The sequence below is a fragment of the Macrobrachium nipponense genome, chromosome 7 (assembly GCF_015104395.2).
Source record: "Macrobrachium nipponense isolate FS-2020 chromosome 7, ASM1510439v2, whole genome shotgun sequence".
NCBI classification, from domain to species: Eukaryota; Metazoa; Arthropoda; class Malacostraca; order Decapoda; family Palaemonidae; genus Macrobrachium; species Macrobrachium nipponense.
This window is the reverse complement of record NC_061109.1, coordinates 87,838,137-87,865,167: the sequence shown is the minus strand read 5'-3', so window position 1 is coordinate 87,865,167 and position 27,031 is coordinate 87,838,137. Positions and strand designations below refer to the sequence as shown.

The 27,031-nt window shown below is 37.3% G+C and overlaps 3 protein-coding genes across 6 annotated transcripts; all 3 read right to left on the bottom strand.

The window, feature by feature from the left end:
• Positions 1-508: 508 nt before the first annotated feature.
• Positions 509-4,704, bottom strand: LOC135217001 (galactose-specific lectin nattectin-like). Of its 3 annotated transcripts, none has more exons than XM_064252568.1 (4): positions 3,944-4,704; positions 3,225-3,260; positions 1,394-1,570; positions 509-809 (listed from the first exon to the last, which is right to left on the bottom strand). In XM_064252568.1, the coding sequence occupies exons 1-4, from the start codon at positions 3,975-3,977 to the stop codon at positions 595-597; spliced, it is 462 nt and encodes a 153-aa protein (XP_064108638.1). In that variant the 5' UTR covers positions 3,978-4,704; the 3' UTR covers positions 509-594. The 3 variants fall into 3 exon arrangements, with proteins under 3 accessions (XP_064108638.1, XP_064108636.1, XP_064108635.1); XM_064252566.1 differs by having other exon boundaries at positions 509-836; positions 1,394-1,567; positions 3,944-4,692; XM_064252565.1 differs by having other exon boundaries at positions 509-836; positions 3,944-4,684.
• A 2,190-nt stretch (positions 4,705-6,894) lies between these two features.
• Positions 6,895-10,430, bottom strand: LOC135217050 (galactose-specific lectin nattectin-like). Of its 2 annotated transcripts, none has more exons than XM_064252672.1 (4): positions 10,292-10,430; positions 9,623-9,658; positions 7,780-7,953; positions 6,895-7,222 (listed from the first exon to the last, which is right to left on the bottom strand). In XM_064252672.1, the coding sequence occupies exons 1-4, from the start codon at positions 10,323-10,325 to the stop codon at positions 6,981-6,983; spliced, it is 486 nt and encodes a 161-aa protein (XP_064108742.1). In that variant the 5' UTR covers positions 10,326-10,430; the 3' UTR covers positions 6,895-6,980. The 2 variants fall into 2 exon arrangements, with proteins under 2 accessions (XP_064108742.1, XP_064108741.1); XM_064252671.1 differs by having other exon boundaries at positions 7,780-7,956; positions 10,292-10,415.
• A 1,856-nt stretch (positions 10,431-12,286) lies between these two features.
• LOC135217726 (type-2 ice-structuring protein-like) lies at positions 12,287-18,458 on the bottom strand. Its single transcript, XM_064253721.1, has 4 exons — positions 18,320-18,458; positions 17,117-17,272; positions 13,875-14,045; positions 12,287-13,239 (listed from the first exon to the last, which is right to left on the bottom strand). Exons 1-4 carry the CDS (start codon positions 18,351-18,353, stop codon positions 12,992-12,994), a joined length of 609 nt encoding a protein of 202 aa, XP_064109791.1. The 5' UTR covers positions 18,354-18,458; the 3' UTR covers positions 12,287-12,991.
• Positions 18,459-27,031: the final 8,573 nt, after the last annotated feature.

Genomic DNA, 27,031 nt, shown 5'->3' with positions numbered 1-27,031 from the left:
TTTATGATGTTGGGAATTTTCAACCTTTATCAACTTGCTGTTTGGGCATTTTCCCATGATGCTATTCTCTCTCTCTCTCTCTCTCTCTCTCTCTCTCTCTCTCTCTCTCTCTCTCTCTCTGTATGAGGGCAGCCATAGGTATGACGAAAGATGCCTGCTTAAATGCCTCGCGTCATTGACCACAGTACTTGCAACGCCAGGTTACATTACTCAATCAGTCAAACAGTCACCTCCAATACCTTAGTGGTCCTCAAGGTCGGTCAGTCAGCCCCTCGAAAGAAGAGTGGCGCAAACTTAATCAAGGACAGATCGGGCATCATACCCAGGGCTAAATGAGGGCATTGTAATGCCCTTCCCATCGGCCTCTACATAGAAAATAGTATAAGAAGAACTGATTCAGTTGCATCTCTTGAAGTGAGTCACGCAAGTGTGATGGAATACACTATCATGACGATGGTTATAAGGATATTTGGGTACTTCGACTTTGTCTCCCAATAATTCGTGCTCACTCTTTGGCGCCATTTATTCTGTCGGTGTCGACGGATCTGGAGAATCTCGACAACTGACAGAGCAAGAACAACTTTACCTGACAAATCAGTCGAACTGACAAATGACATTGCGGACAGCGTCGCAAGACACGTCGTTAAAGTAGAAGTAATTCGACGCATCTAAGAGGGCACAGTTTTGACCTGTCGACCCCTCGGGCATCTGGTAGTTGTTTTTCACATACCCCCAGTAGGGGGTGCCCATCTTCACGTTGCTGCCGTCCTCCCAAAGCCATTGTGCCTCGTGCCCCTCGTCTCGAGCACCTATCCAATAGTTGGCATTAGTCAGGCCTGGAATTTGTCAAGAGAAATGTGTAGTGGGAAGAAGAAAATTTGGTGAAATGTGGAAACTAGTTGTCAAAGGATTTTTATATACATTTATTCTAATGTTTATATCTGATATATTTCAGTCATTAAATCCGAGAGTACAAACATCATATGGATCCAAGAGCACTTCCTTTTTTTAAATTCCTTGCTTAAAGTGGTTGATCTCAAGTTAACTTCATTGTTATCAACTTCATCAACTGTCCTCTAAAATTCCCCTACTGGCATTTTTCTGTGCTTTGTCTTTCACAAGTTTCCACTCACCTGCCAGGTAGGTCCGGGTCTTCCTAACCCTTCTGGCACCCCCACAGAAGCCCATCAGGCACTATTACATCCTATACTCCTAGGGTTTTGTGAAGGACATATCCCATCCACACCTTAAAGGATATATTCTGTGCTTATTTTCCCTCTTGAAACCACATATGTATCAGATATGTTAATTAACTAAAGAGGAATATGGAAGTTAGAAAGTCTTCCTAGAAACTGAGGACTCCATTGATCCACCTGTTTATTTTGATGCTTACCGTTCGCATTTATATAAGCCACAACATCGTGGAACAAATTAGCATCACCGAGGTTCACCATGGTCGAGCTCATGTTCAAGCAGTGTGCTCTCATTTCATACCAGGTTCCGGCAATAATGCTGTCGACAAAGATGCAGTGTCCCCCAATGTTGTCAAAAGGTGCAGGACAGCCTCCTGCTGAAGATTGAAACATGTTATTTAGCAGTATGCAGATTTATATTTCATGTCAGTTCCAGGCTCGCCTAGGAGCTTAAAGGGTTAGTGCCTTACATTGTTAAATATCAAGGGTCACTCCTAAGGCATGTCGAGATGGTCTTCAGGTAAGTGACAGACTTGTGGTTTTCGCTGTTGTCGATAAGTTTGAAATATATCGACAACAGTGAAAACTTTGTTGTATCTGCTGTTTTTGATAAGTTTGAAATATGTTGACGACAGTGAAAATTTTGTTGTATTTGCTGTTGTTGATAGGTTTGAAATATAACGACAACATTGAAAACGCTGCCGTAATTTCTGTTGTTGAAAAGTTGGAAATAAATCAACAGCAGAAAACCTTGTTGTAGTCGCTGTTGTCGATAAGTTTGAAATACATAAACAACAACATTTCCATTGCTTTAATACGAGGAGCAATGTAAATATAATTGTTGATATATTTCCAACATTCGACAACAAGGCAACAAGGAAATTTGAAATAGTTTAATATGAAGAGGTTGCAAACATTGTTATTAGTATGTTTTAATGTGTTGGTGGCAATAGGTACAGCAATGTTGTCAACTTATCTACTGACCATCTGGACGTGTCTCTGGGTATCCTTGCATTTACAAGAAACTAAACGTTATTAATTTGCACTTGAGCCACTTCTGAGCTCAACAGGTTTGAGTATGTTTAAAGCCTCTTCAGTTCCCTGTAGGTTGTAGTACCGTCAGTGCACCTCACGTAGTGTACTATAGGCATTAATTAAGGTTCTTTGCAACATCCCCTCGCCCCCTAGCTACATACTCTATCATTCCTCTAACTGTGCCAGATCTGAGCACTTGTCCTTTGGTCTAAATTGTATATTCCAAAACCTCTAGGCTTCAGCCCACGGTGCAAACGTAAGACTCATCACCAACTCCTCCCAAATTCTTGTTAGCCCCGCCTACTGGTCTGTTCATGAAGAGTCACGCCTCACCACTAACACACCCTAATGAGCAGACCAGTAGGTGGGGCTAACAAGAATTCGCACGTAAGACTCATCACCAACTCCTCCCAAATTCTTGTTGGCCCCGCCCACTGGACTGCTCATCAGGAGTCACACCACACCTCTAACACACCCTAATGAGAAGTCCAGTAGGCGGGGCTAACAAGAATTCACACGTAAGACTCATCACCAACTCCTCCCAAACTCTTGTTAGCCCCACCTGCTGGACTGCTCATCAAGAGTCAAGCCACCCCTCTAACATACCCTAATGAGCAGTCCAGTAGGCGGGGCTAACAAGAATTTGGGAGGAGTTGGTGATGAGTCTTACGTATTCACCGTGGGGTGAAGCCTAGTGTAAACTCACCTTTAGGTTTAGATAGAAGATTACCTTACGATTAATGACAATGAATAGTCAATTACCGAAACTTGCATCAAGCCAGTACAAGCTCACATGACATTACAAGCTTACATGATCAGTAGGTCAGCAGTGACGACTAATGACCCTACAGTGACCTTTCCCAGTATCTCAAGATTTGTATGAGGTGAATAACTCTGTAGGATAAGTTAAGAACTCTACGGATTTTTCAAACCTTGAAACCTTTGCAATGTTTTCAAGTGGTAATCAACAACAAATGATAACGAAAGCTGAATTACCTTGTTCTCCCAAGACCAGTGTGGGAAGACCCATTCCTGAAACAATTTGAAAAAGATACTTGGTTATAGCATTCTGGTGTCAGACATTGGAAAGACACCTACAGTTTCGTCGAAGGTTCAAGCAAAGATGCATTCCAGTACTACCTCAAGCAATTCTCCTTTTATTTTATAGTTTGACTACATTTTTATCCATTTATTTTTTAAATTTGTTAGTTAAATTTTTCGTTTTCTAATAACTGATATCCTCATTCTGTTTTAGCTGGTAACTACCGTTACCTCTTCCAAAGAACACCATGTTCTTTGGAAGCCTGTGAGTTTCTTCCATCTGAATAGTTTTCATCTTCTGTTAATAATAATAATAATAAGAAGAATAATAATACCTAACTAATCAAGAATAATAAGATAATAATAATAATAGAAAACGATTATAAGAACCCTGAAAAGGAATCTGGAAAAACTAGAGGCTGAAGTAGCTCCAGGACTCATGCAAAAGAGTGTGATCCTAGAAACAGCGCACATAGTAAGGAAGTGACACCGCACCACCCCCCCCCCCCCCACCCCCCCCCCCCCCACAAATAAATGATCGTGATAATTAAATATGCACTGTTTTCGAGAATGTCCCTTACCCTATTAGCTCTGTATTCTATCAAAATTGCTATAATGAAAATAGTTCAAAAATCATGCGCACGAATGAATTCCAATATTTGATGATATCTTACCCAGCAGGATGAAGAGAAACTGCGTCCTGTCCATGGTGAGAATCTGACACGTTCACACCAAATCCAACCTTTATAAGTGCTTTGGGGTTTTATCAAACCCCCAGAGGTTTTTATTGTCATCTCAAGATTTCTTATCTGTCAAAAGTAGAGGATACAATGATTCCCCAACAGAGACACTAGAATTACTTCTCATGGGCCAAGGTAAATAAACAGCTCCGACGATACCTCTTGACATTTTTATTAACCGATTGTAATAGGTCAACTGTCGTCGTATTGTCGTGATGATGATGATTGCGAGCATCTTGAAATTGGAGTATAGAATTTAAGTCAAAGGCCAAGCGCTGGGACCTGTGAGGTCCATCAGTGCTGAAAGGGAAATTGAGAGTGAATGATTACACAGGTGTAACTGGAGGAAAACTTGAAAGCAGTTGCACTATGAAACAGGTGTTGAGGAGAGTAAGATGGAAGAAAGAGAATACGAACAGAGGTACAGTAAAAGAAGCGGAGGGGGTTGCAGCTATGGGGGATGCCGAGGGGACGTTGCAAAGGGGGCGCGCACACTAATGTCACTAATTCCCTACGTGGGCGTGAGGCACCTTCATCTGAAGTATGTGCAAGATACGTCGGCGGTTCTGAGGTAAACACTTCGTCCTCTTGTTATCGAAACAGATCTTGACAAAAAAATCATGATGAACATCTGCTGGGTATACAGCACTCTCTCTCTTCTTCTTCTTCTTCTTCTTCTTCTTCTTCTTCTTCTTCTTCTTCTTCTTCATATTCCTCTCTCTCTCTCTCTCTCTCTCTCTCTCTCTCTCTCTCTCTCTCTAATGATGATCAAATAAAAGGGTTCCAAACTTATAGATCAGATAGAAAAAATAGGAATCAAGGGGGAAAGGAATCAAGGGGGAACCGCGATATATGGGAAAGACTAAAAACAAGGAAAAATATATGAGAAATATAGTGACTCAGAATGTGAACTAATAGCGGTAGAATTTGAATCTGAAAAATTAATGAACATAGTAATATATAGACCTCCTAATACTAAAGAGTTTGATTTAATAATAGAAAAATTGGATGATACATGTAGAAATCACAAGGAGCCCATTGCCATGCCATCAGTTTGTTTGTAAACTGATGGCATGGCAATATGTACCCATATGTTAAATTTAATTTTATCTTCAAGAACCCCTTAAAAATCAGAAGTCTTTTCAAGTTCAAGGACACCCTACCACAGTTGATGCGATCTTCAACGGTATATCTGTTTACTTGTCCCAAATGTAATTTGGGAACCTATGTCGGTAATTCGAGTCGGCTGTTGAAGGTTCGCATCGATTGCCATCGGGGTGTCAGTCACCGAACAGGAATAACTTTATCTAAGAAAGAATTTTCTGCAATACGCAACCATGCAATAAAATGTAAACATCACATTCAGTACAATGATTTTAAAATCTTATCCCAAGCAATAGATAACCGGTCATTACCCATTCTCGAGTCCCTCTTCATTAAACAATTGTCACCAACCCTCAACAACCATTCAACTGCTGTACAACTGAACATTACTTAATAGACTATTCGCCCTTTCTACCTTCTCGCCTTTGTATTTGTCTCTCCCCTTTAGTCAAAAATAAATAATAATTCAGTCTTATCTATACTTCTGTACCGGTGAGTTCTCGTTTCGCTATTTTTTGCTTTGTTGTCCGCCTTTATATATATATATATATTTTTTTTTCTTTAATTTTTCTCCTTTTGTAATATACAGAAATTTTTTGCCTGTTACGATTCAATGTTTTTGTCTCCTGTTTTTAATAATAACGTAATTTTCTTAGTTGTTCACACGTGGTTTGTGTTTTTAAGTGTTTTGTTTGTTTATTTATTTTGAAGTGTCATTGTACTTAGTAGCTTTGCTTTTTACTGTCGATCTCTTATTCAATTAGTTACCGTCTTACTTTTATATAAAATTCGAATTTCACTGATATATCGTTAATTAATCTATATATATATTTTTAAATAGCCACTATTTATTTTTTACTGTGCCCCATTTTAGTTCTGATTTAATGTATAGAATTTTAATTTTTTCCTTGTTTTTAGCCCTGAAGATGGGATTTGTATCCCGAAACGTAGGCGTTGGATGAAAAAAATCAAAGTTTTAACGAAAAAATGCTGAAGTTTCTGCTGGCCATACTCTTTTTATTATATATATAATATATATATTAATAATATATATATATATATATATATATGTATATATATATATGTAATATATTATATACAATAATATATATAATATATATATATATCTTATATATATATATATATATATATATATATACACGTTCACCTTATTAAGCATTTACATTCACAGTAATGTATTACTTTTCTATATATTTTTAATCTTTTTTTTTTTGTTTTTTATCGAGTTATCAGCAGACTTAGAACATTTCATACTTATCATTTCATTGTTTATTTTTTCCTCTTATTATCACTGTGTGGTGGAAGTTATCTTGTGATGTTTTTTTTTATGATGTTGGGAATTTTCAACCTTTATCAACTTGTTGTTTGGGCATTTTCCCATGATGCTATTCTCTCTCAGATGCCTGCTTAAATGCCTCGCGTCATTGACCACAGTACTTGCAACGCCAGGTTACATTACTCAATCAGTCAAACAGTCACCTCCATGAATACCTTAGTGGTACTCAAGGTCGGTCAGTCAGCCCCACGAAAGAAGAGTGGCGCAAACTTAATCAAGGACAGATCGGGCATCCTACCCAGGGCTAAATGAGGGCATTGTAATGCCCTTCCCATCGGCCTCTACATAGAAAATACTTTAAGAACAACTGATTCAGTTGCATCTGTTGAAGTGAGTCACACAAGTGTGATGGAATACACTGTCATGACGATGGTTATAAGGATATTTGGGTACTTCGACTTTTTCTCCCAATAATTCGTGCTCACTCTTTGGCGCCATTTATTCTGTCGGTGTCGACGGATCTGGAGAATCTCGACAACTTACAGAGTAAGAAAAACTTTACATGACAAATCAGTCGAACTGACAAATGACATTGCGGACAGCGTCGCAAGACACGTCGTTAAAGTAGAAGTAATTCGACGCATCTAAGAGGGCACAGTTTTGACCTGTCGACCCCTCGGGCATCTGGTAGTTGTTTCTCACATACCCCCAGTAGGGGGTGCCCATCTTCACGTTGCTGCCGTCCTCCCAACGCCATTGTGCCTCGTGCCCCTCGTCTTGGGCACCTATCCAATAGTTGGCATTAGTCAGGTCTGGAATTTGTCAAGAGAAATGTGTAGTGGGAAGCAGAAAATTTGGTGAAATGTGGAAACTAGTTGTCAAAGGATTTTTATATACATTTATTCTAATGTTTATATCTGATATATTTCAGTCATTAAATCCGAGAGTACAAACATCATTTGGATCCAAGAGCACTTCCTTTTTTTAAATTCCTTGCTTAAAGTGGTTGATCTCAAGTTAACTTCATTGTTATCAACTTCATCAACTGTCCTCTAAAATTCCCCTACTGGCATTTTTCTGTGCTTTGTCTTTCACAAGTTTCCACTCACCTGCCAGGTAGGTCTGGGTCTTCCTAACCCTTCTGGCACCCCCACAGAAGCCCATCAGGCACTATTACATCCTATACTCCTAGGGTTTTGTGAAGGACATATCCCATCCACACCTTAAAGGATATATTCTGTGCTTATTTTCCCTCTTGAAACCACATATGTATCAGATATGTTAATTAACTAAAGAGGAATATGGAAGTTAGAAAGTCTTCCTAGAAACTGAGGACTCCATTGATCCACCTGTTTATTTTGATGCTTACCATTCGCATTTATATAAGCCACAACATCGTGGAACAAATTAGCATCACCGAGGTTCACCATGGTCGAGCCCATGTTCAAGCAGTGTGCTCTCATTTCATACCAGGTTCCGGCAATAATGCTGTCGACAAAGATGCAGTGTCCCCCAATGTTGTCAAAAGGTGCAGGACAGCCTCCTGCTGAAGATTGAAACATGTTATTTAGCAGTATGCAGATAGGAGCTTAAAGGGATAGTGCCTTACATTGTTAGATATCAAGGGTCACTCCTAAGGCATGTCGAGACGGTCTTCAGGTAAGTGACAGACTTGTAGTGTTCGCTGTTGTCGATAAGTTTGAAATATATCGACAACAGTGAAAACTTTGTTGTATCTGCTGTTTTTGATAAGTTTGAAATATGTTGACAACAGTGAAAACTTTGTTGTATCTGCTGTTTTTGAAAAGTTTGAAATATGTTGACAACAGTGAAAACTTTGTTGTATTTGCTGTTGTTGATAAGACAACATTGAAAACGCTGTTGTAATTTCTGTTGTTGAAAAATTGGAAATATATCAACAGCAGAAAACCTTGTTGTAGTCACTGTTGTCGATAAGTTTGAAATAAATAAACAACAACATTTCCATTGCTTTAATACGAGGAGCAATGTAAATATAATTGTTGATATATTTCCAACATTCGACAACAAGGCAACAATGAAATTTGAAATAGTTTAATACGAAGAGGTTGCAAACATTGTTGCTAGTATATTTTCAATGTGTTGGCGGCAATAGGTTCAGCAATGTTGTCAACTTATCTACTGACCATCTGGACGTGTCTCTGGGTATCCTTGCATTTACAAGAAACTAAACATTATAAATTTGCACTTGAGCCACTTCTGAGCCCAACAGGGTTGAGTATGTTTAAAGCCTCTTTGGTTCCCTGTAGGTTGTAGTACCGTCAGTGCACCTCACGTAGTGTACTATAGGCATTATTTAAGGTTCTTTGCAACGTCCCCTCGCCCCCTAGCTACATACTATTTCATTCCTCTAACTGTGCCAGATCTGAGCACTTGTCCTTTGGTCTAAATTGTATATTCCAAAACCTCTAGGCTTCAGTCCATGCTGCACACGTAAGACTCTTCACCAACTCCTCCCAAATTCTTGTTAGCCCCACCTACTGGTCTGTTCATGAAGAGTCACGCCTCACCACTAACACACCCTAATGAGCAGTCCAGTAGGTGGGGCTAACAAGAATTCGCACGTAAGACTCATCACCAACTCCTCCCAGATTCTTGTTGGCCCCGCCCACTGGACTGCTCATCAGGACTCACATCACACCTCTAACACACCCGAATGAGAAGTCCAGTAGGCGGGGCTAACAAGAATTCACACATAAAACTCATCACCAATTCCTCCCAAACTCTTGTTAGCCCCACCTGCTGGACTGCTCATCAAGAGTCACGCCACCCCTCTAACATACCCTAATGAGCAGTCCAGTAGGTGGGGCTAACAAGAATTTGGGAGGAGTTGGTGATGAGTCTTACGTATTCAACGTGGGGTGAAGCCTCTTGTAAACTCACCTTTAGGTTTAGATAGAAGATTACCTTACGATTAATGACAATGAATAGTCAATTACCGAAACTTGCATCAAGCCAGTACAAGCTCACATGACATTACAAGCTTACATGATCAGTAGGTCAGCAGTGACGACTAATGACCCTACAGTGACCTTTCCCAGTATCTCAAGATTTGTATGAGGTGAATAACTCTGTAGGATAAGTTAAGAACTCTACGGATTTTTCAAACCTTAAAACCTTTGTAATGTTTTCAAGTGGTAATCAACAACAAATGATAACGAAAGCTGAATTACCTTGTTCTCCCAAGACCAGTGTGGGAAGACCCATTCCTGAAACAATTTGAAAAAGATACTTGGTTATAGCATTCTGGTGTCAGACATTGGAATGACACCTACAGAGTTTCGTCGAAGGTTCAAGCAAAGATGCATTCCAGTACTACCTCAAGCAATTCTCCTTCTATTTTATAGTTTAACTACATTTTTATCCATTTATTTTTTAAATTTGTTAGTTAAATTTTTCGTTTTCTGATAACTGATATCCTCATTCTGTTTTAGCTGGTAACTACCGTTACTTCTTCCAAAGAACACCATGTTCTTTGGAAGCCTGTGGGTTTATTCCATCTGAATAGTTTTCATCTTCTGAATAATAATAATAATAATAATAATAATAATAATAATAATAATAATAATAATAATAGAAACTATTATAAGAACCCTGAAAAGGAATCTGGAAAAACTAGAGGCTGAAGTAGCTCCAGGACTCATGCAAAAGAGTGTGATCCCAGAAATAGCACACATAGTAAGGAAGTGACACCGCCCCCCAACCCCACAAATAAATGATGATGATAATTAAATATGTACTGTTTTCGAGAATGTCCCTTACCCTATTAGCTCAAAAGCTATAATGAAAATAGTTCAAAAATCATGCGCACGAATGAATTCCAATATTTGATGATATCTTACCCAGCAGGATGAAGAGAAACTGCGTCCTGTCCATGGTGAGAATCTGACACGTTCACACCAAATCCAACCTTTATAAGTGCTTTGGGGTTTTATCAAACCCCCAGAGGTTTTTATTGTCATCTCAAGATTTCTTATCTGTCAAAAGTAGAGGATACAATGATTCCCCAACAGAGACACTAGAATTACTTCTCATGACATTTTTATTAATCGATTGAAATAGGTCAACTGTCGTCTTATTGTCGTGATGATGATGATTGCGAGCATCTTGAAATTGGAGTATAGAATTTAAGTCAAAGGCCAAGCGCTGGGACCTGTGAGGTCCATCAGTGCTGAAAGGGAAATTGAGACTGAATGATTACACAGGTGTAACTGGAGGAAAACTTGAAAGCAGTTGCACTATGAAACAGGTGTTGAGGAGAGTAAGATGGAAGAAAGAGAATACGAACAGAGGTACAGTAAAAGAAGCGGAGGGGGTTGCAGCTATGGGGGATGCCGAGGGGACGTTGCAAAGGGGGCGCGCACACTAATGTCACTAATTCCCTACGTGGGCGTGAGGCACCTTCATCTGAAGTATGTGCAAGATACGTCGGCGGTTCTGAGGTAAACACTTCGTCCTCTTGTTATCGGAACAGATCTTGACAAAAAATCATGATGAACATCTGCTGGGTATACAGCACTCTCTCTCTTCTTCTTCTTCTTCTTCTTCTTCTTCTTCTTCTTCTTCTCTCTCTCTCTCTCTCTCTCTCTCTCTCTCTCTCTTCTCTCTCTCTCTCTCTCTTCTCTCTCTCTCTCTCTCTCTCTCTCTCTCTCTCTCTCTCTTCTTCTCTCTCTCTCTCTCTCTCTCTCTCTCTCTCTCTCTCTCTCTCTCTCTCTTCTTATTCTTGTCCTTGTTCTTCTTCTTTCTCTCTTCTTCTCTCTCTCTCTCTTCTTCTTTCTCTCTCTCTCTCTTCTTTTCTCTCTCTCTCTCTCTCTCTCTCTCTCTCTCTCTCTCTCTCTTCTCTCTCTTTCTTTCTTTCTTTCTCTCTTCTTCTTCTTCTTCTTCTTCTTCTTCTTCTTCTTCTTCTTCTTCTTCTTCTTCTTCTTCTCTCTCTCCGAGTCTCCGTTTCATTAAATAGCTGCAACCCCTTTCATTCCTTTTACTATGCCTCCATTCATCTTCGCTTTCTCCCTTCTTACTTTCCATCCTCCCAACAATTGTTGCATACACCTTGCCTTTCAGCGCTGAATGACCTCAGAGGTCCCAGAGCTTGGCCTTTGGCATTCCAAATAAAATCAACTCTACTACTCGAGAACTGTAAACGAATCGACTTGCAAATATGATTTGCACCAATTTTACTGGTGTGAAATAACTCGTGTATTTAGTTATTGCATCCTTAGTCAGTTAGGTAGGAATGTGTTCCATTCTTTCTGGATTTTTATTTTTTAATGAATGTTTATTTCCTCTTTGCCTCCTTCCTTTCGTTATACTGTTATCCTTTATTATATCTTGTTGTGTATGTATGCATTCATATATATATATATTATATATATATATAATATATATATATATATATATAGTCTATATTATTATACATATATATGTGTGTATGTATAATATGTATGTATGTATATATATAACACATATATATAAGTATGTGAATTTTTATCACATCACCGTGATTCATATACATACATCGAGCTACAAATATCCTTTAATATGCAATTCGCTCCATCTCGGAATTGGATATTAAAGGACATTTGTAGCTCGATATATTATATGTATATATATATATATATAATATATATATATATATATATATATGACATACATGCATACATACATATAATTATTTGGAAGTTCAGTGTACTGCTAATTCATCCACGATTCAGTACTTAACGTATGAATGAATCAGTGACCGTTTTCTTATCCTTTCACAAGACGAAAACTTATTATGCATTATAAGTGACCCAGTATGCAATACAAAGGCAGCTATTAAACTAATAAAAACGCCTGACAATAACACGCGAAATTTATTACACTTACAAAAAAAATTACATTGTGTTGTACTACAGCCCCTGATGTAGTTAAAAAGCATTTTTTAGCATTATATAAAATATTTCAATTTAGCTTCTTGAGAATTATTTAGAGATTTTTTGTAGCTTGATTAGAATTCGAGAAAAATGTCAAATTAAGCTGGAAGGTTTTTTTTTTTTGTCAACTAAGAATTCAAGATGACAATCCTTTCCATAAGTCGAAAATCCTCCAAGAATAGTTCATCATATCAAAAAATTCTTCAAGAATTATTCATTGCATCAAGAATTTCTCAAAAGAATTCGCCGTCACATCAAACATTGTTCAAGAATAGTTCCTCAAATCAAAAATTCCTCAAAAATAGGTTATGGAAAATGCTCCATCAAATTTAAAATCCCTCAAGAATAAGCCATAAACTCGAAAAAATTCCTCAAGGAAAGGTTATCAAAAATACTTCATCTAATTTAAAATTCCTCAAGAATCGTCTAGAATAGTCAATCACTTCGAAAATTCCTCGGTAGTAAATCCGGTTTAAAATTCCCCAAGAATAATTGATCAGCACAAATAACTCCTCAAGAATAGTACATCACATAGAACATTCCTGAGGAACAAAACATGCTTCAAGAATATACTAGTCCATCACATCAAAAATCCATCACATCAAAAATCCATCACATCAAAAATCCAGCCTACCACTCGACCTCGCAGATGACCCCGAAGTCACTGTCGCAGGGAACATCGTTGAAGTAGAAATGAAGGTCTTTGTCTAAGACTGCGCAGTTTTCCTCCTCGACCCCGTCAGGAGACTGTTTGTTTAAGCATCCATAGTTTGCCCAGAACGGCGTTCCCATCAACACCCTGGATCCGTCCTCCCACGTCCAGGAACCCTCCGCTGCCTCGTCAGTGGCTCCAATCCAAAAGCTAACGGTGGTCAGTTCTGTAGTGAAAATAGAGAAAATTGAAATGAATTGCTCTTTAGGTCTTATTCCCAAAGGCTGAATTTCCTCACGCAATATTCTGGTAATGGAACTTTATCACACGATCATTCTTGTATCAAAGTTACTATAATATATTCGCTCTCCTCTGGAAAAAGCTGGAAAGGATTTTTGGTTTGTTCTTCGGCTAAGGCAACGATCTAAAAATCTAAATTTATATTCTAAAATATAAATCTTTGCAGAGAGCTTTCGGGAATCTGCTCGATTCACCATTTCAGATTGAAATAGATGTGTGTACCCATACATAACCGGTTATTTCTTTCTCTATTTCGAGAGTATTTTTTTTTTAATAATGTTGCCATTCAGTAATTGCTATCCAGTTTAACGGGGTTGTTTATGAAATAAATAGGACTGGCGAATAATTTTGACAGCAACGAACCCCTTTAATGAGGCTATAATATTGAAAATTAAAAGCCACAATAGCGTTAAAAGTATATTTATGTATAAGGTTAAAAATGACAAGGAGAGACTTTCGGATACTGCTCGGTGTCCCTCTTCAGTTTTAGTAAATGCGTTTGGTGACACATGTCAAGATTGTGGACTTCGTTGAAAACACAACGAGCTGCGAAATACTCACGGTTGCTGTAGAGGTAGTCAGCGATGTGGTACAGAGAGTCAGCGTCAGGTATTTTGGCAATTCGAGCTCCGAACATATCGCAGAATTGTGTCATGCCTTTGTATGTCCCTACGCTGAAGTTCTCCACCAGCAGACATTGTCCTCCAATCTTTTCGAACGGCTGTTGACATGCTGTTATAAACATAATTATTATTATCATTATTATTATTATACTTAGGAAGCAGACCCAATGGCTACTTCAGCAGCGTTACACTTGTAGAGATTCTTCTCTATTTTTCGAATAGCGACTTTTTCCGTGCAACTTAAACAGGCTAGTAGTAGAGCACCTATATTGGTCATGATCAAATACAGTCAACATCAGTGTGTATATATATATATATATATATATTCTATATATATATATTAATATATATATTATTTATATATATTATATTATAATAATATTATATATGTATATATATATATATATATATATTATATATATGTGTTTGTGTGTGTGTGTGTTTGTGTGTGTGTATATATATATATATATATATATATATATATATATATATATATATATATATATATATATATATATATATATATATATATATATATATATATCTGTGTGTGTGTGTGTGTGTATGTATAACTGAATCACGAAAGTTTGGAACGTGATAAATCCATAAATAAAGATATAAGCCACGAACGAAAAATAAGCAACGGAGTTTCTGCAAGATCTTTCGACTCGACGTCCTTTACTCAGCAGAGAAAGTTTGTCTGGCCGAATAAAGGACGTCGAGTCGAAAGATCTTGCAGAAACTCCGTTGCTTATTTTTGTTCGGGGCTTATACCTTTATCTATATATGTACACCGATATTGACCCTGTATTTGATCATGACCTCTATAGGCGCTCTACTACTAGCCTGTTTAAGTAGCACGGACAAAGCCGCTATTCGAAAAATAGAGAAGAATCTCTACAAGTGTAACGCTGCTGTAGTAGCCATACTTTTAATAAAGTATTATTATTATTATTATTATTATTATTATTATTATATTATTATTATTATTATTATTATTATTATTATTATTATTAATAAGAATATTAACAGTTCGCGTAATTATATAAAACACTTCATAAAAGTTTTTTGAACCCATCCCTGAGGTTCGTCTTGTTGGACTGAAGATGAACACAGGGAAGGGTTCGAAATCCTTTATGAGGTGTTTATAAACTATACACGAACTCTTAACATTCTTATTACTGTGGACCCCTTAGAACATTGTATACTCTCTCGTGATAGAGAGGTTTTCTCCAATTATTATTATTATTATTATTATTAATAATTATTATTATTATTATTATTATTATTATTATTATTATTATTATTTCCAGGCCTTTTGGAAGTTTATTAAAGCATCTAGCTGCAGGCGAGATGAATTATAATAATAATAAGAATAATAGAGAAAGCTCTACAGGCTAAATGCCGTTGAAGCAGTAATTGTTTTTTTAAATAGCTCTAAAAGAGGGATTCCCTCCATATTATTATTATTATTATTATTATTATTATTATTATTATTATTATTATTACTAGCCAAATTGTACCCCTTGTTAGAAAACAAGTATGCTCTTCCATATGCAGTGAATTTAAACAAAATTATCAGTTTTCTCATCCTCATTGGACGAGTGGGTTGCATACTCGCATATCAGTCTGGAGGCCCGAGTTCGCTCCCCGCTGGTGCCTGTGCAGAATCAGAGGAATATATTTCTGGTGATTAGAAATTAACTTCTCGATGTCACGTGGTTCGGATCCCACAGTAACCTGTAGGTCCCGTTGCTAAGTAAATAATTGGTTCCTAGCCACGTCAATATAACTAATCTTTAGGGCCTGCCCTAGGAGAGCTGTCAATCAGCTCAGTGGTCTGGTTAAACTAAGATATACTTAACCTTTTTTTTTAAAACAGTTATCTCTCCTATGGGCTATGTGACCAGGGAAACTAGTTAAACTTTTGTTCACTAGACAAATGCAAATATGTATTATGTCACCATACTTCAACCGTAGTACATTGCAAGGCCATTAAGATGTTCTCGGAGAATGTATATCGAGCTATGTAATCTCTCAAGGTATCAGATTAGAATTCTAACAAATCCTTAATACGTACTTTTGTGAATGATTATTCTGTATCAGAAATTACAATCCTGGAATCCTGTTAGTGACTTGTTTCCAACCTGTATGCAAACAAGTATGACACAAGTTGCAGACATGTTTATATGACATGTTTCACTGTAGCGGGAACAGAGGCGTCGTTCCTAGGGCGGTTGGCGACAAGGATGAGATATTTTGACGTGGCTCGTAACAAACTGGTTACCTAGCAACGGGACGTACAGCTCATTATTATGGGATCCGAACCACATCATTATGTCGAGAAATGAATTGCTTATCACCAAAATTACAGACATTCCTCTGATTCCACGTTGGCAGAGCAGGGAATCGAACTCGCGACTACCGAATCGGTAGGCAAGCACGTAACCCACTCGTCCAACGAGGAACTCTTGTATAGTGTAGATATTTATATATACCACTGTGTAACCCTCTCCCGAAGGCATCTCACCTGAGGGTAAAACCAGTCAGGATTTGAGCCTTATGGTGAATCGTTTATATATATATATATATATATATATATATATATATATATATATATATATATATATATATATATATATATATATCGAACTACAAATGTCCTTTAATATCTAATTCGCTCTACCTCGGAATTATATATTTTCATATATGTTTAACCGAGGGGGAATTTATTAAGCGATAATAGAATTGGCGATCTCAACCGAGAACGAGATGGGCTGTACGCCAGTCTCCCAAAACTAAAAAAATACCTGTGCGCGGCAGGTATATTGGAGTGGGAGGGCGGCATATACTTATATCTCTTGCGGTGGCGGGGTGGTCTGGGGCTTCACTGCCAGTCCTGGAATTGTGAGGTCGATGGTTCGCGCCTGTGATCGCCAATTCTATTATCGCTTAATAAATTCCCCCTCGGTTAAACATATATGAAATATATTAATTCCGAGGTAGAGCGAATTAGATATTAAAGGACATTTTGTACTTCGATATATGTATATGAATCACGGTAATGTGATAGACTTATATATATATATATATATATATATATATATATATATATAATATATATATCTATATATATCTATATATAGTGAACAGCTATTGACACCGACGCATATGATTTACCAGACTCGGTAGACGTTGAAATAGGAGGAGGAGTAGGCGGCCTTTCAGTCGTAGGAGCAGTAGGCGCAGTAGTAGTCGCAGTAGAGCTAGTAGTAGTAGGAGTAGCAGTAGAAGCAGTACCAGTAGAGACTTCAAGGCTACTAGAAGCCGAAGAAACTGAAACAGTGAAGCGAGATATATAATATATAATATATATATATATATATATATATATATATATATATATATATAATCTACTTATATATATTATGGGCTATTATTGTATGGCTCATACAGTGTTTTTTATTTTCTTTAATTATTGCCTGGTTTTTGCCCGTGTCCCACATTGACTGAGAACTACTGATGACGGTTTGGGAGATATAGGAATGGAACTGTTGAGGTCAAGGTCATATTTAGGTACTTCGAGGTCAAAGGTCAAGTAGGAGTTTCACCTTGATAATAGCCATAGAGCTGGATGACATTTGTGGTCATAACTTATGAACTGTGCGGATGGAGGTCATAGGTCAAGGCCAAGTCGAGGTTATACATAGGGGTTAAATATCATAGATGATTATGTATTATCTATATGATTTTGTTTGCATAATTTCATGTTTGTTTCTGAGGGTAAAACGTTTATGGGAATGGATCGGTTGGTTAGTCCTGGTATTTCTCTCTCTCTCTCTCTCTCTCTCTCTCTCTCTCTCTCTCTCTCTCTCTGGAAAAGTTTGGTCAGAGAATGTCCTTTTAGCAGTTAACTTTGAGTTCCTACTAGTTTATCTTAGAAAGTTCAAAAAGTTTGTGAATGAAATAGACTGCTACTGCTACTAGTAATAGTACTACTATTACTACTGCTGTCACTATCACTATCATAACTATGATTAGTAGCAAATGGCAATACATTATTGGCTCTTCTTCGGAATAACAGTAATAATCAAAACTGTCGATAACTGTATTAAATCCTTTCCAGTTGTTCAACACAAGAAATTAATCATTTGCTTTTGAAACTGTATATCAATGTATATTAAATCCAATTTTAGTTGATAAACACAAGAAATTAAAGATATGCCTTTAAATCGTTTACATTCGATGGTCTTTGTAGGTCAATAGATATAAAAAAAGAAAGTCTAAATTTCCAATTCATTGATTATTTGCAAATGAAGATTATGACCCCCACAAAATAAATGCGTAATCGAGTGGCCGCGTTCACGCGCGAAAAACACTCACCCAAAACCGCCAGCAATAGGACAGGAATCTTCATTGTGGATGATCGTCGATCTCTCTCTCTCTCTCGGCGATGCTCAAGTTAGGAGGTGTGTTCGGGAACTGAAGCCCTGAGATAGAATGTATACAAACATGGCCGCCCCGTTTTCGTTATCTCATCTCACCTGGTCATTTCTCACGTATTTCAAGGAATTGCTTGAATTCTGGGTGTAAGCAATGATAAAAACCCCGTTTATTATTTTTTTTTTTTTTTTGGGGGGGGGTGGGTTGTGCGTGGGGTGGTGGGGGTGTTTGAACCTCAAACGGTGCACAATAGGCATTACTTACACTTTTTAGAGCGTTGTGGCGTCCCTACGGCCCATAGCTGCGACCCCTTCCATTCCTCTGACTGTTTCTCAGTGCAAGTTATTTGAGGAACTGTTACGCCTTTATAACTCTGGATTTCCCTTTCAGCGCTGAATGACCTCGTAGGTCCCATCGCGTAGCCTTTGGCCTGAATTTTATATATTCCAATTCCATTGGTGATATAATCATGTGAAGTCAATTAGATAACAAAATAACTCACTATCCTCCTCAAAATGAATGTTTATTCGACTGCTTGAGAAATAAAGCGTCACCACCGCTTCCCCTCACCCCGGCCCCCGAAGGGAATACCGTCACCTTGGACGTGCTTGTCCGATAACCCAAGCCGATAACTCAACCCATTGACCGATAACTCAAGCCATTGTCCGATAACCCAAGCCATTATCCGATAACTCAAATCATTGTCCAATAACTCAAGACATTAAACGTTAAGTCATGCCATTTTCCGATAACAGAAGCCATTGTCCGACAACTCTATCCATTGTCCGATAACTCTAGCCATTGTCCGATAACCCACGATATTGTCCGATAACTCTAGCCATTGTCCGTTACCCACGATATTGTCCGATAATTCTAGCCATTGTCCGATAACCCACGATATTGTCCGATAATTCTAGCCATTGTCCGATAACCCAAGCTATTGTCCGATAACTAAAGCCATTGTCCGATAACCCACGATATTGTCCGATAATTCTAGCCATTGTCCGAGTAACTCTAGCATTGTCCGATAACCCACGATATTGTCCGATAACTCTAGCCATTGTCCGATAACCCACGATATTGTCCGATAACTCTAGCCATTGTCCGATAACCCACGATATTGTCCGATAACTCTAGCCATTGTCCGATAACCCACGATATTGTCCGATAACTCTAGCCATTGTCCGATAACCCACGATATTGTCCGATAATTCTAGCCATTGTCCGATAACCCAAGCTATTGTCCGATAACTCTAGCCATTGTCCGATAACCCAAGCCATTGTTTGATAACCCACGATATTGTCCGATAACCCAAACCAGTTATGGTCTTCAAACAGATATAGTATATTGGAGTCGATTTATTACTTTACTTTTCTTTTTTTTACCCACATCGGGATCGAACTCAGGCCTTTCATTTAGTAGGCAAGGGGGTTACTCCCTTTGAGGGGCAGTTGCGTCTCAGATTAAAGACTTGGGTACAATCAGAAATTTATTTTCTGGTACACGTGTGATTGTGTATTGATTATATATATATATATATATATATATATATATAATATATATATATATATATATATATATATATATATATATATATATATATATATATATATATATATATATATATATATCAACATACACAGATTTTTTCCTCTCGTTTCCCACTCTATACTTTAGATCATTTCTTTTCTATTTGCACCCACTTTAATAATAATAATAATAATAATAATAATAATAATAATAATAATAATAATAATACTTACTTCATATTATGCAGATTTGTGTTCTATTCCTCTCTGAAATTTCGCACGAGACGATACATAAATGATAATACCATCCATTTTGCTGTCATGGGTTTAGTAAACGGTCTCCAGCGGCCCTTTGTCAGTCGTTAAATATTCAAGGTTTAGCCTAAGTACGTTTTTAATATTTTATTTAATTACTTCCTAACGATGGCAAAAGCTTCCGGAAGTTCTCTCTCTCTCTCTCTCATCTCTCCCGGTCCTCTCCTATCTCCAAACTCTCTCTCTCTCTCTGGTTATAAATCGTTGGCTTGCTGACAATTTTTTTGTTTTAGAATTTTAAATTTGAGCAGAAAAATAAAATTAGATATTACAATATGCAAGGAACTCGGGAAATCCTCTCTCTCTCTCTCTCTCTCTCTCTCTCTCTCTCTCTCTCTCTCTCTCTCTGTGGTTATAAAGTTCAGAGCTGTAAATCAGCTCGGTGGTATGGTAATAACTAATTCATTATCTGATCTATTTTAGGAAACATTTCATATTTTTCTATAAAAGTGACGATATTTCAAGTTGACATTTCATATTATTTTTCTAAAAGTTATGATTTTTTAAGGAGATTTTATATTATTTTTTTTTAAGTGATGATAGTTTAAGGAGACGTTTTATATTATTTTTCTAAAAGTGCTGATATTTTAAGGAGACATTTTATATAATTTTTTTTTAAAGTGATGATATTTTATGATGACATTTCATATCATTTTTATGAAACTTATGATTTTTTAAGATGTTTTATATTATTTTTTATAAAAGTGATGATAGTTTAAGGAGACTTTTTATACTATTTTTCTAAAAGTGAGGATAGTTGAAGAGGTTTTATAATATTTTTAAGGAAGGATTGTTTTATATGCGTTTTTCTTTACAAGTTGGATGATTATTTTAAGATTTTATAATTATTTTTTCTAAAAAGAAAAAAAAAAAAAAGTGATGATAATATTTTTAAGAATTTGGTTTTTATATTATTTTTCTAAAAGTGATGGTATTTTAAGAAAACATTTTATACCCTCTTTATGAAAGTGATGATATTTTAAGATGTTTTATATTATTTCTATAAAAGTGATGATAGTTTAAGGAGACGTTTCATGTTATTTTGATAAAAGTGATGATAGTTTAAGGTGACGTTTTATATCACTTGTCTAAGCTTTATAATACTTGGGAAGACCAACTTCCTGTACCACACGAGAGACCTTCCTTTGTCGTTATCTGTCTCAATGAAATTCCTTTCCAGCCTCAGAAGGTAAGCAATGGCCGAGCATTTATCAGCCTGGGGAAGCATGTTGGCCCTCAGCTGCTCCGCTGTAATGAAATTTGGCCGGAATGTATGTGTGTACACCTTGGAAAACGGGTATTGGAATCATTTTTGTCTTCTATGTAAATTTGTGTTCTTGTAAACAAATACGAGTTCAAGTCACGCAGTTTTGTAGTTAATGGACCTTCAGATATTTAATAAAAGGGTCTTTTGCACACACACACACACACACACACACTTGTATTTTGACTGTAGCCAAACTGGGAAAATGTTATAGTATGAGAATGCTTGCAGATGTTTGAATTGAAATGCAATGACTGTAAGCCAAGTGATGAAATACAACGAATGTAGACAAACTGGGAAAATTTTATAGTATGAGAATTGCTTGTAGAAATTTGAATTGAAATGCAATGACTGTAGCCAAGTTTGAATTGAAATACAGTGACTGTAGCCAAACTGGGAAAATGTTATAGTATGAGAATGCTTGCAGATGTTTGAATTGAAATGCAATGACTGTAGCCAAGTTTGAATTGAAATACAGTGACTGTAGCCAAACTGGGAAAATGTTATAGTATGAGAATGCTTGTAGAAATTTGAATTGAAATACAATGACTGTTAGCCAAGTTTGAATTGAAATACAATGACTTTAGCCTAACTGGGAAAATGTTAACGTATGAGAATGCTTGTAGAAATTTGAATTGAAATACAATGACTTTAGCCAAACTGGGAAAATGTTATAGTATGAGAATGCCTGCAGAAGTTTGAATTGAAATGCAAAATTTTTGGCCAGAGGCCAAACGCTGGGGACCCATAAGGTCATTGAGGGCTGAGAATAAGGTTGAAACAATAGTTAGGAGAGGGTAGAAAGGAAGATGTAACAAAGCGAATGTGTACGGAGGTACAGTAAAATGAATGAAAGGGGTTGCAGCTAGGGGCCGAAGGGACACTGCAAAGAACCTTAAATAATGCCTACATTGCACCACGTGAGATACACAGACGGCGGTAAAAACCTCCACCCCCCCCCCCCCCCCCCCCCCCCCCCCCCCCTACGGGGTTTTGTAGAATTGGAATGTTAAACAGGCAACGGAGGCAATTTTTCATTATAATTCTTCTTCAATTTTTGGGAAATTTGAACAGACCTTCTCTTTGAGGAGATACCGTTTTCGAATTTTCTAAAAATAAATAAATAAGTAAATAGAAGCTTTTTCCTTTTTCTATTAAGTTTCTTTCCCCAAAAAAAACTTTTAATGGTCAAAATTTTTCATTTTCGCATTGAAATTCTTCTCATTCATTTTTTGGGAAAGTAAAACATACCTTCTGATTGCAAAATCATTGTTTTGAAATAAAGAAAAAATAAAATAAAAACCTCGAAGTTTCTCTTTTCTATGAAGTTTTATCTTCCCCCAAGAAAATTATTTAAAGTCAAATTTTCATATAAAAAAAAAAAAAAAGTGAGAGAGAGATAGAGAGAGGAAAAGAAAAAAAATTCGATTTGTTGTTTATCTCTCCCATAAAATTTCTGTCTCCCCCGAAAATATTTTCCTTTTACACTTCACCTGCAGAAAGACGGCCCCCCGCCACCCCAACCACCACCCCCACCCCCACCCCCCGCCGAAAGTTATTACAAAAAGTTATTATGAAAAGTCTATGCCCGAGCCGGAGAGACCCTGAATGGGAAATATCCCTGGATATTGGATGAATAATATCCAAGGGTCTTTTGTGGGAAAGCATTCCACCCCTCCCTCACCCACCACCCCATTCCCCTACCCCCTGCTGCAGCAGTGAAATATCCTAACTTCATGCATAAGGAAGTTTTTTGAAATATTAGACGGCAACGTCGGTAGGCACCTCACTGAATAAGAAATTAACTTCCCACAAGTGTTTTTTTTTCTTTTTTGCTCTCTCTCTCTCTCTCTCTCTCTCTCTCTCTCTCTCTCTCTCTCTCTCTCTCTCTCCCGAATGACGTAACGGTCATCAGCTAAGCATTCATAAAATCACACCTAAATATCTCTTAAGTACGTTTTTAATATTTTTTATTTTAAAATACTTCCCAACTTCTCTCTCTCTCTCTCTCTCTCTCTCTCTCGTCGTCTCTCTCTCTCTCTCTCTCTCTCTCTCTGGTTATTAAATTGCTGGCTTGCTGACAATTTGTTTTTGCTCTAAAATTTTAAATTTGAGCAGGAAAGTAAAATTAGGTCTTATAATATGCAAGGAACTCGGGAAATTCTCTCTCTCTCTCTCTCTCTCTCTCTCTCTCTCTCTCTTCTGATCAGGTGACTTCAAATATTCTCGTGACTTCTCGGGCCTTATTGTGACCCATCAATACTCGCACCAGATCGCCAAGGGTTGTTGCAAGTCCAAGCAACTGTCAATAACTATGTATACAGAGAGAATTCAGAACCAATTGGCTACAAATTCAACCCTTAATTTGCTTTTTTTAGAGATTATTAAAAGAAAGGAGTATCTTTTATTTTCATTCTTTTTTATATCTTGATTATTTCAGTCTATAAATGTTTTATTTCTCTTACTGTATATGATTAAAATATGGAGTAGCTTTAATTTTCTGTCTTTTTGTATATCTTACTCATTTCATGAAACATTTTTTATACGCGTAAATAATGCCAATATGTCAGTTTGTTTTTTTATTTTATTAAAGAATATTTTGATGAGCCAGTGGCTCCTTTAGGGTAGAAACATCGTTCTATGTCAATTCCTCTTCAAAATCACCAATTGATAATTGCCCTCAGGTTTTTCTAAATCCAAATATACCTGCAGAAACACAGCTGACATTGCGCTGCTGTGTGTATGAACACACAGGAATAAGTCATATACTTTTTTGTACATACACAGACACGGTGTATACGTGTGTGTGTGTCTCTAAATCGTCTCCCTCGCAGATGACACACCCTGCTATATCGGTAGAAGGAAACTAGTTACATACACAGATATAATTATAAATCTTCCCTTGCGTCAGAGTGTAATATATATATATATATATATATATATATATATATATATATATATATATACATACATACATATACCCACACTAAACATGCCACATACTCACATATACGTGCACAAACACATTGTATGCGGATGTATGTCTCTAAGTCATGTGCCCACATACAACGAAGTCCACCAAATCAGAGAAACGAAACGAATTGCATAAACATGTATAAACTATTTTGCCATTGTCCCGCTGTATGTATATACTCAAAGAAGCATGTCACATACACACGCGCGCGCGCATAGACATTCTGTATGTGTGTATATGTCCCTAAATCATCTGAATACATACAACGCAGCCCCGCCATAGCAAAAGAAAAATGGCTAATCCGAGAATGCCATTCAAGTCTCGATTGAATCAAGCCCTGGATATATACGTATATTTTTGTGTATGTGTGTACAAGCGAGAGAGTATTATTGTCCAGTTTATCCAAGAATTCCAGTAATCCAATATCCACCCATTTACCCACATTGCCGGGCACATTGGAAAAAGGCACGGCGAGGGTATTACTCATGTGACTTTTATGGCATGGGTTTTTTTTTTTTTCTTTTTTATTGATTGACGTCATTGTCGAGCCCTGGTCTTCAAAGCTTTGTGGGCTACGCTTTGCCTTTCGTCAGCAGAATTATTGTTGTATATGACGAATATAGGTCTCTCTCTCTCTCTCTCTCTCTCTCTCTTATTCCGTCGAACTGACGTGGATATTGACAAACGCTCTGACTGGGTCACGATTTTCAAAACAGGCGTTATGTTTTTTTTTTTTCTCTCTTTTCTCTCTTTTATTTTGTTTATTTCATTTATGTATTTATTTTTTTTTTATTTCTGTTTTCACTTGGACTGGGCATACACCTTACGCACTTTCGCGAGATGAAGAACCACAATGTCGTTTTGGTGGGGGGAGGGGGTAGGGGGAAGGGCTAATCCCCAGTTGGGCGAGATGCCCTCATGGTTAACGAATGTGCCTGTTGCAATGCTCTGTGAAATTGCAATGCTTTATGCAAAGGCTCCTTTTGCAGATGCAGAGAGAGAGAGAGAGAGAGAGAAGGGAGGCGAAATCATCTTTGCAGAAAAATGTTATTTCTAGACATTTAAAGATCTCTGTGGAGAGAGAGAGAGAGAGAGAGAGAGAGAGAGTGAGAGAGAGAGAGACTGGGGGGGGGGGGGTGGGGGGCGGGAGGGGGCGAAATAATCTTTGCAGAAAAATGCTATTTCTAGACATTTAAAGATCTCTGTTGAGAGAGAGAGAGAGAGAGAGAGAGAGAGAGAGAGGGGGGGGGGAATAATCTTTGCAGAAAAGATGTGTTATTTCTAGACGTTTAGAGATCTCTGTGAAAAGAGAGAGAGAGAGAGAGAGAGAGAGAGAGAGAGAGAGAGAGAGAGAGAGGAGAGAGAGGTGCCAAACCCAGTTTTGTAGAGCAAATTGTGTTATTTCTAACCACCTAAATATCTGTTTCTTTTGGAAGTGAGAGAGAGAGAGAGAGAGAGAGAGAGAGAGAGAGAGAGAGAGAGAGAGAGGGAGAGGCGGAATAATCTTTGAAGAAAAATATTTCTAGATTCTTTGTTACCACTAAACTTAAACCTTCATGTTCCTGGGTTCGATCCCGAAGAGAAGTATGTAAGTTTAATAATTAATGTTAGAGTCGACTAAACATATAAGATATAATAAACGAAGAATAACACTGAAAGATTTAAAAAGTTGCAAACGAGAGAAAACTATAAAAACGAACCTTCAGGGCCCTGGGTTCGACCTCGACGCGAGGCATGCAATTTAACAATGTTAAAATCGACCCAAACGTTAAAAAATATTAAAATGGCATAAGTCGAAGAGCAAGATACAAAGACGGAAAAAGTTGACAACACTTTCTGAAGAACGGTTTCTAGACACTCTTTTTGGCACTGTAAAAACGGGCCTTCAGGATCCTAGGTTCGATCTCGACGCAAGGTATCAATCTAGCAATGTTAAAATGAACCCAAAAATTTAAAATATAAATGGCATAAGGTCGAAGAGCGAGATATAAAGATGGAAAAAGTTGGCAACTCTTTTTTGACGAAAAGTTTCCAGATTCACTCTTTGGCACTATAAAAACAAGCCCTCAATCCCCTGGGTTCGATCTCGACGAGAGGCATCAATTTAACAATGTTAAAATCGAACCAAAAGTTAAAAAATATTAAAAATATCAAAAAACGAAAGGCTTCCAGACTCTCTCTTGGCCCTGTTACAAACGAACCTCCAACGCTGGAAAGAGGAAACAGAGGGAAAAATAGAGGTTAACGAAGACTGGGATTTATTCTCTACTTTCCGAACTGTCTTTGTTTCTTCCTCGTCTTTTTTTTCTGTGTCTTTCCCTCCTGTAAATTCCAGGTGCCTAAACTTTAATTAGGAAGTATAATTCTTTCCCTCGGAGGTGGGATAAAAATAGAAGTAATTTGTTGTTGAGTGGTAGCGTTCTCTGCTGACCCCCAAATTGACCCGTGTTAGACCCGAAGCGAGGAAAGAGCGACTTGGGCAAGTTTGTTTATTATTATTATTATTATTATTATTATTATTATTATTCTGAAAACTGTCATAATCATTTTGAGTCACTAGAATTGTTGA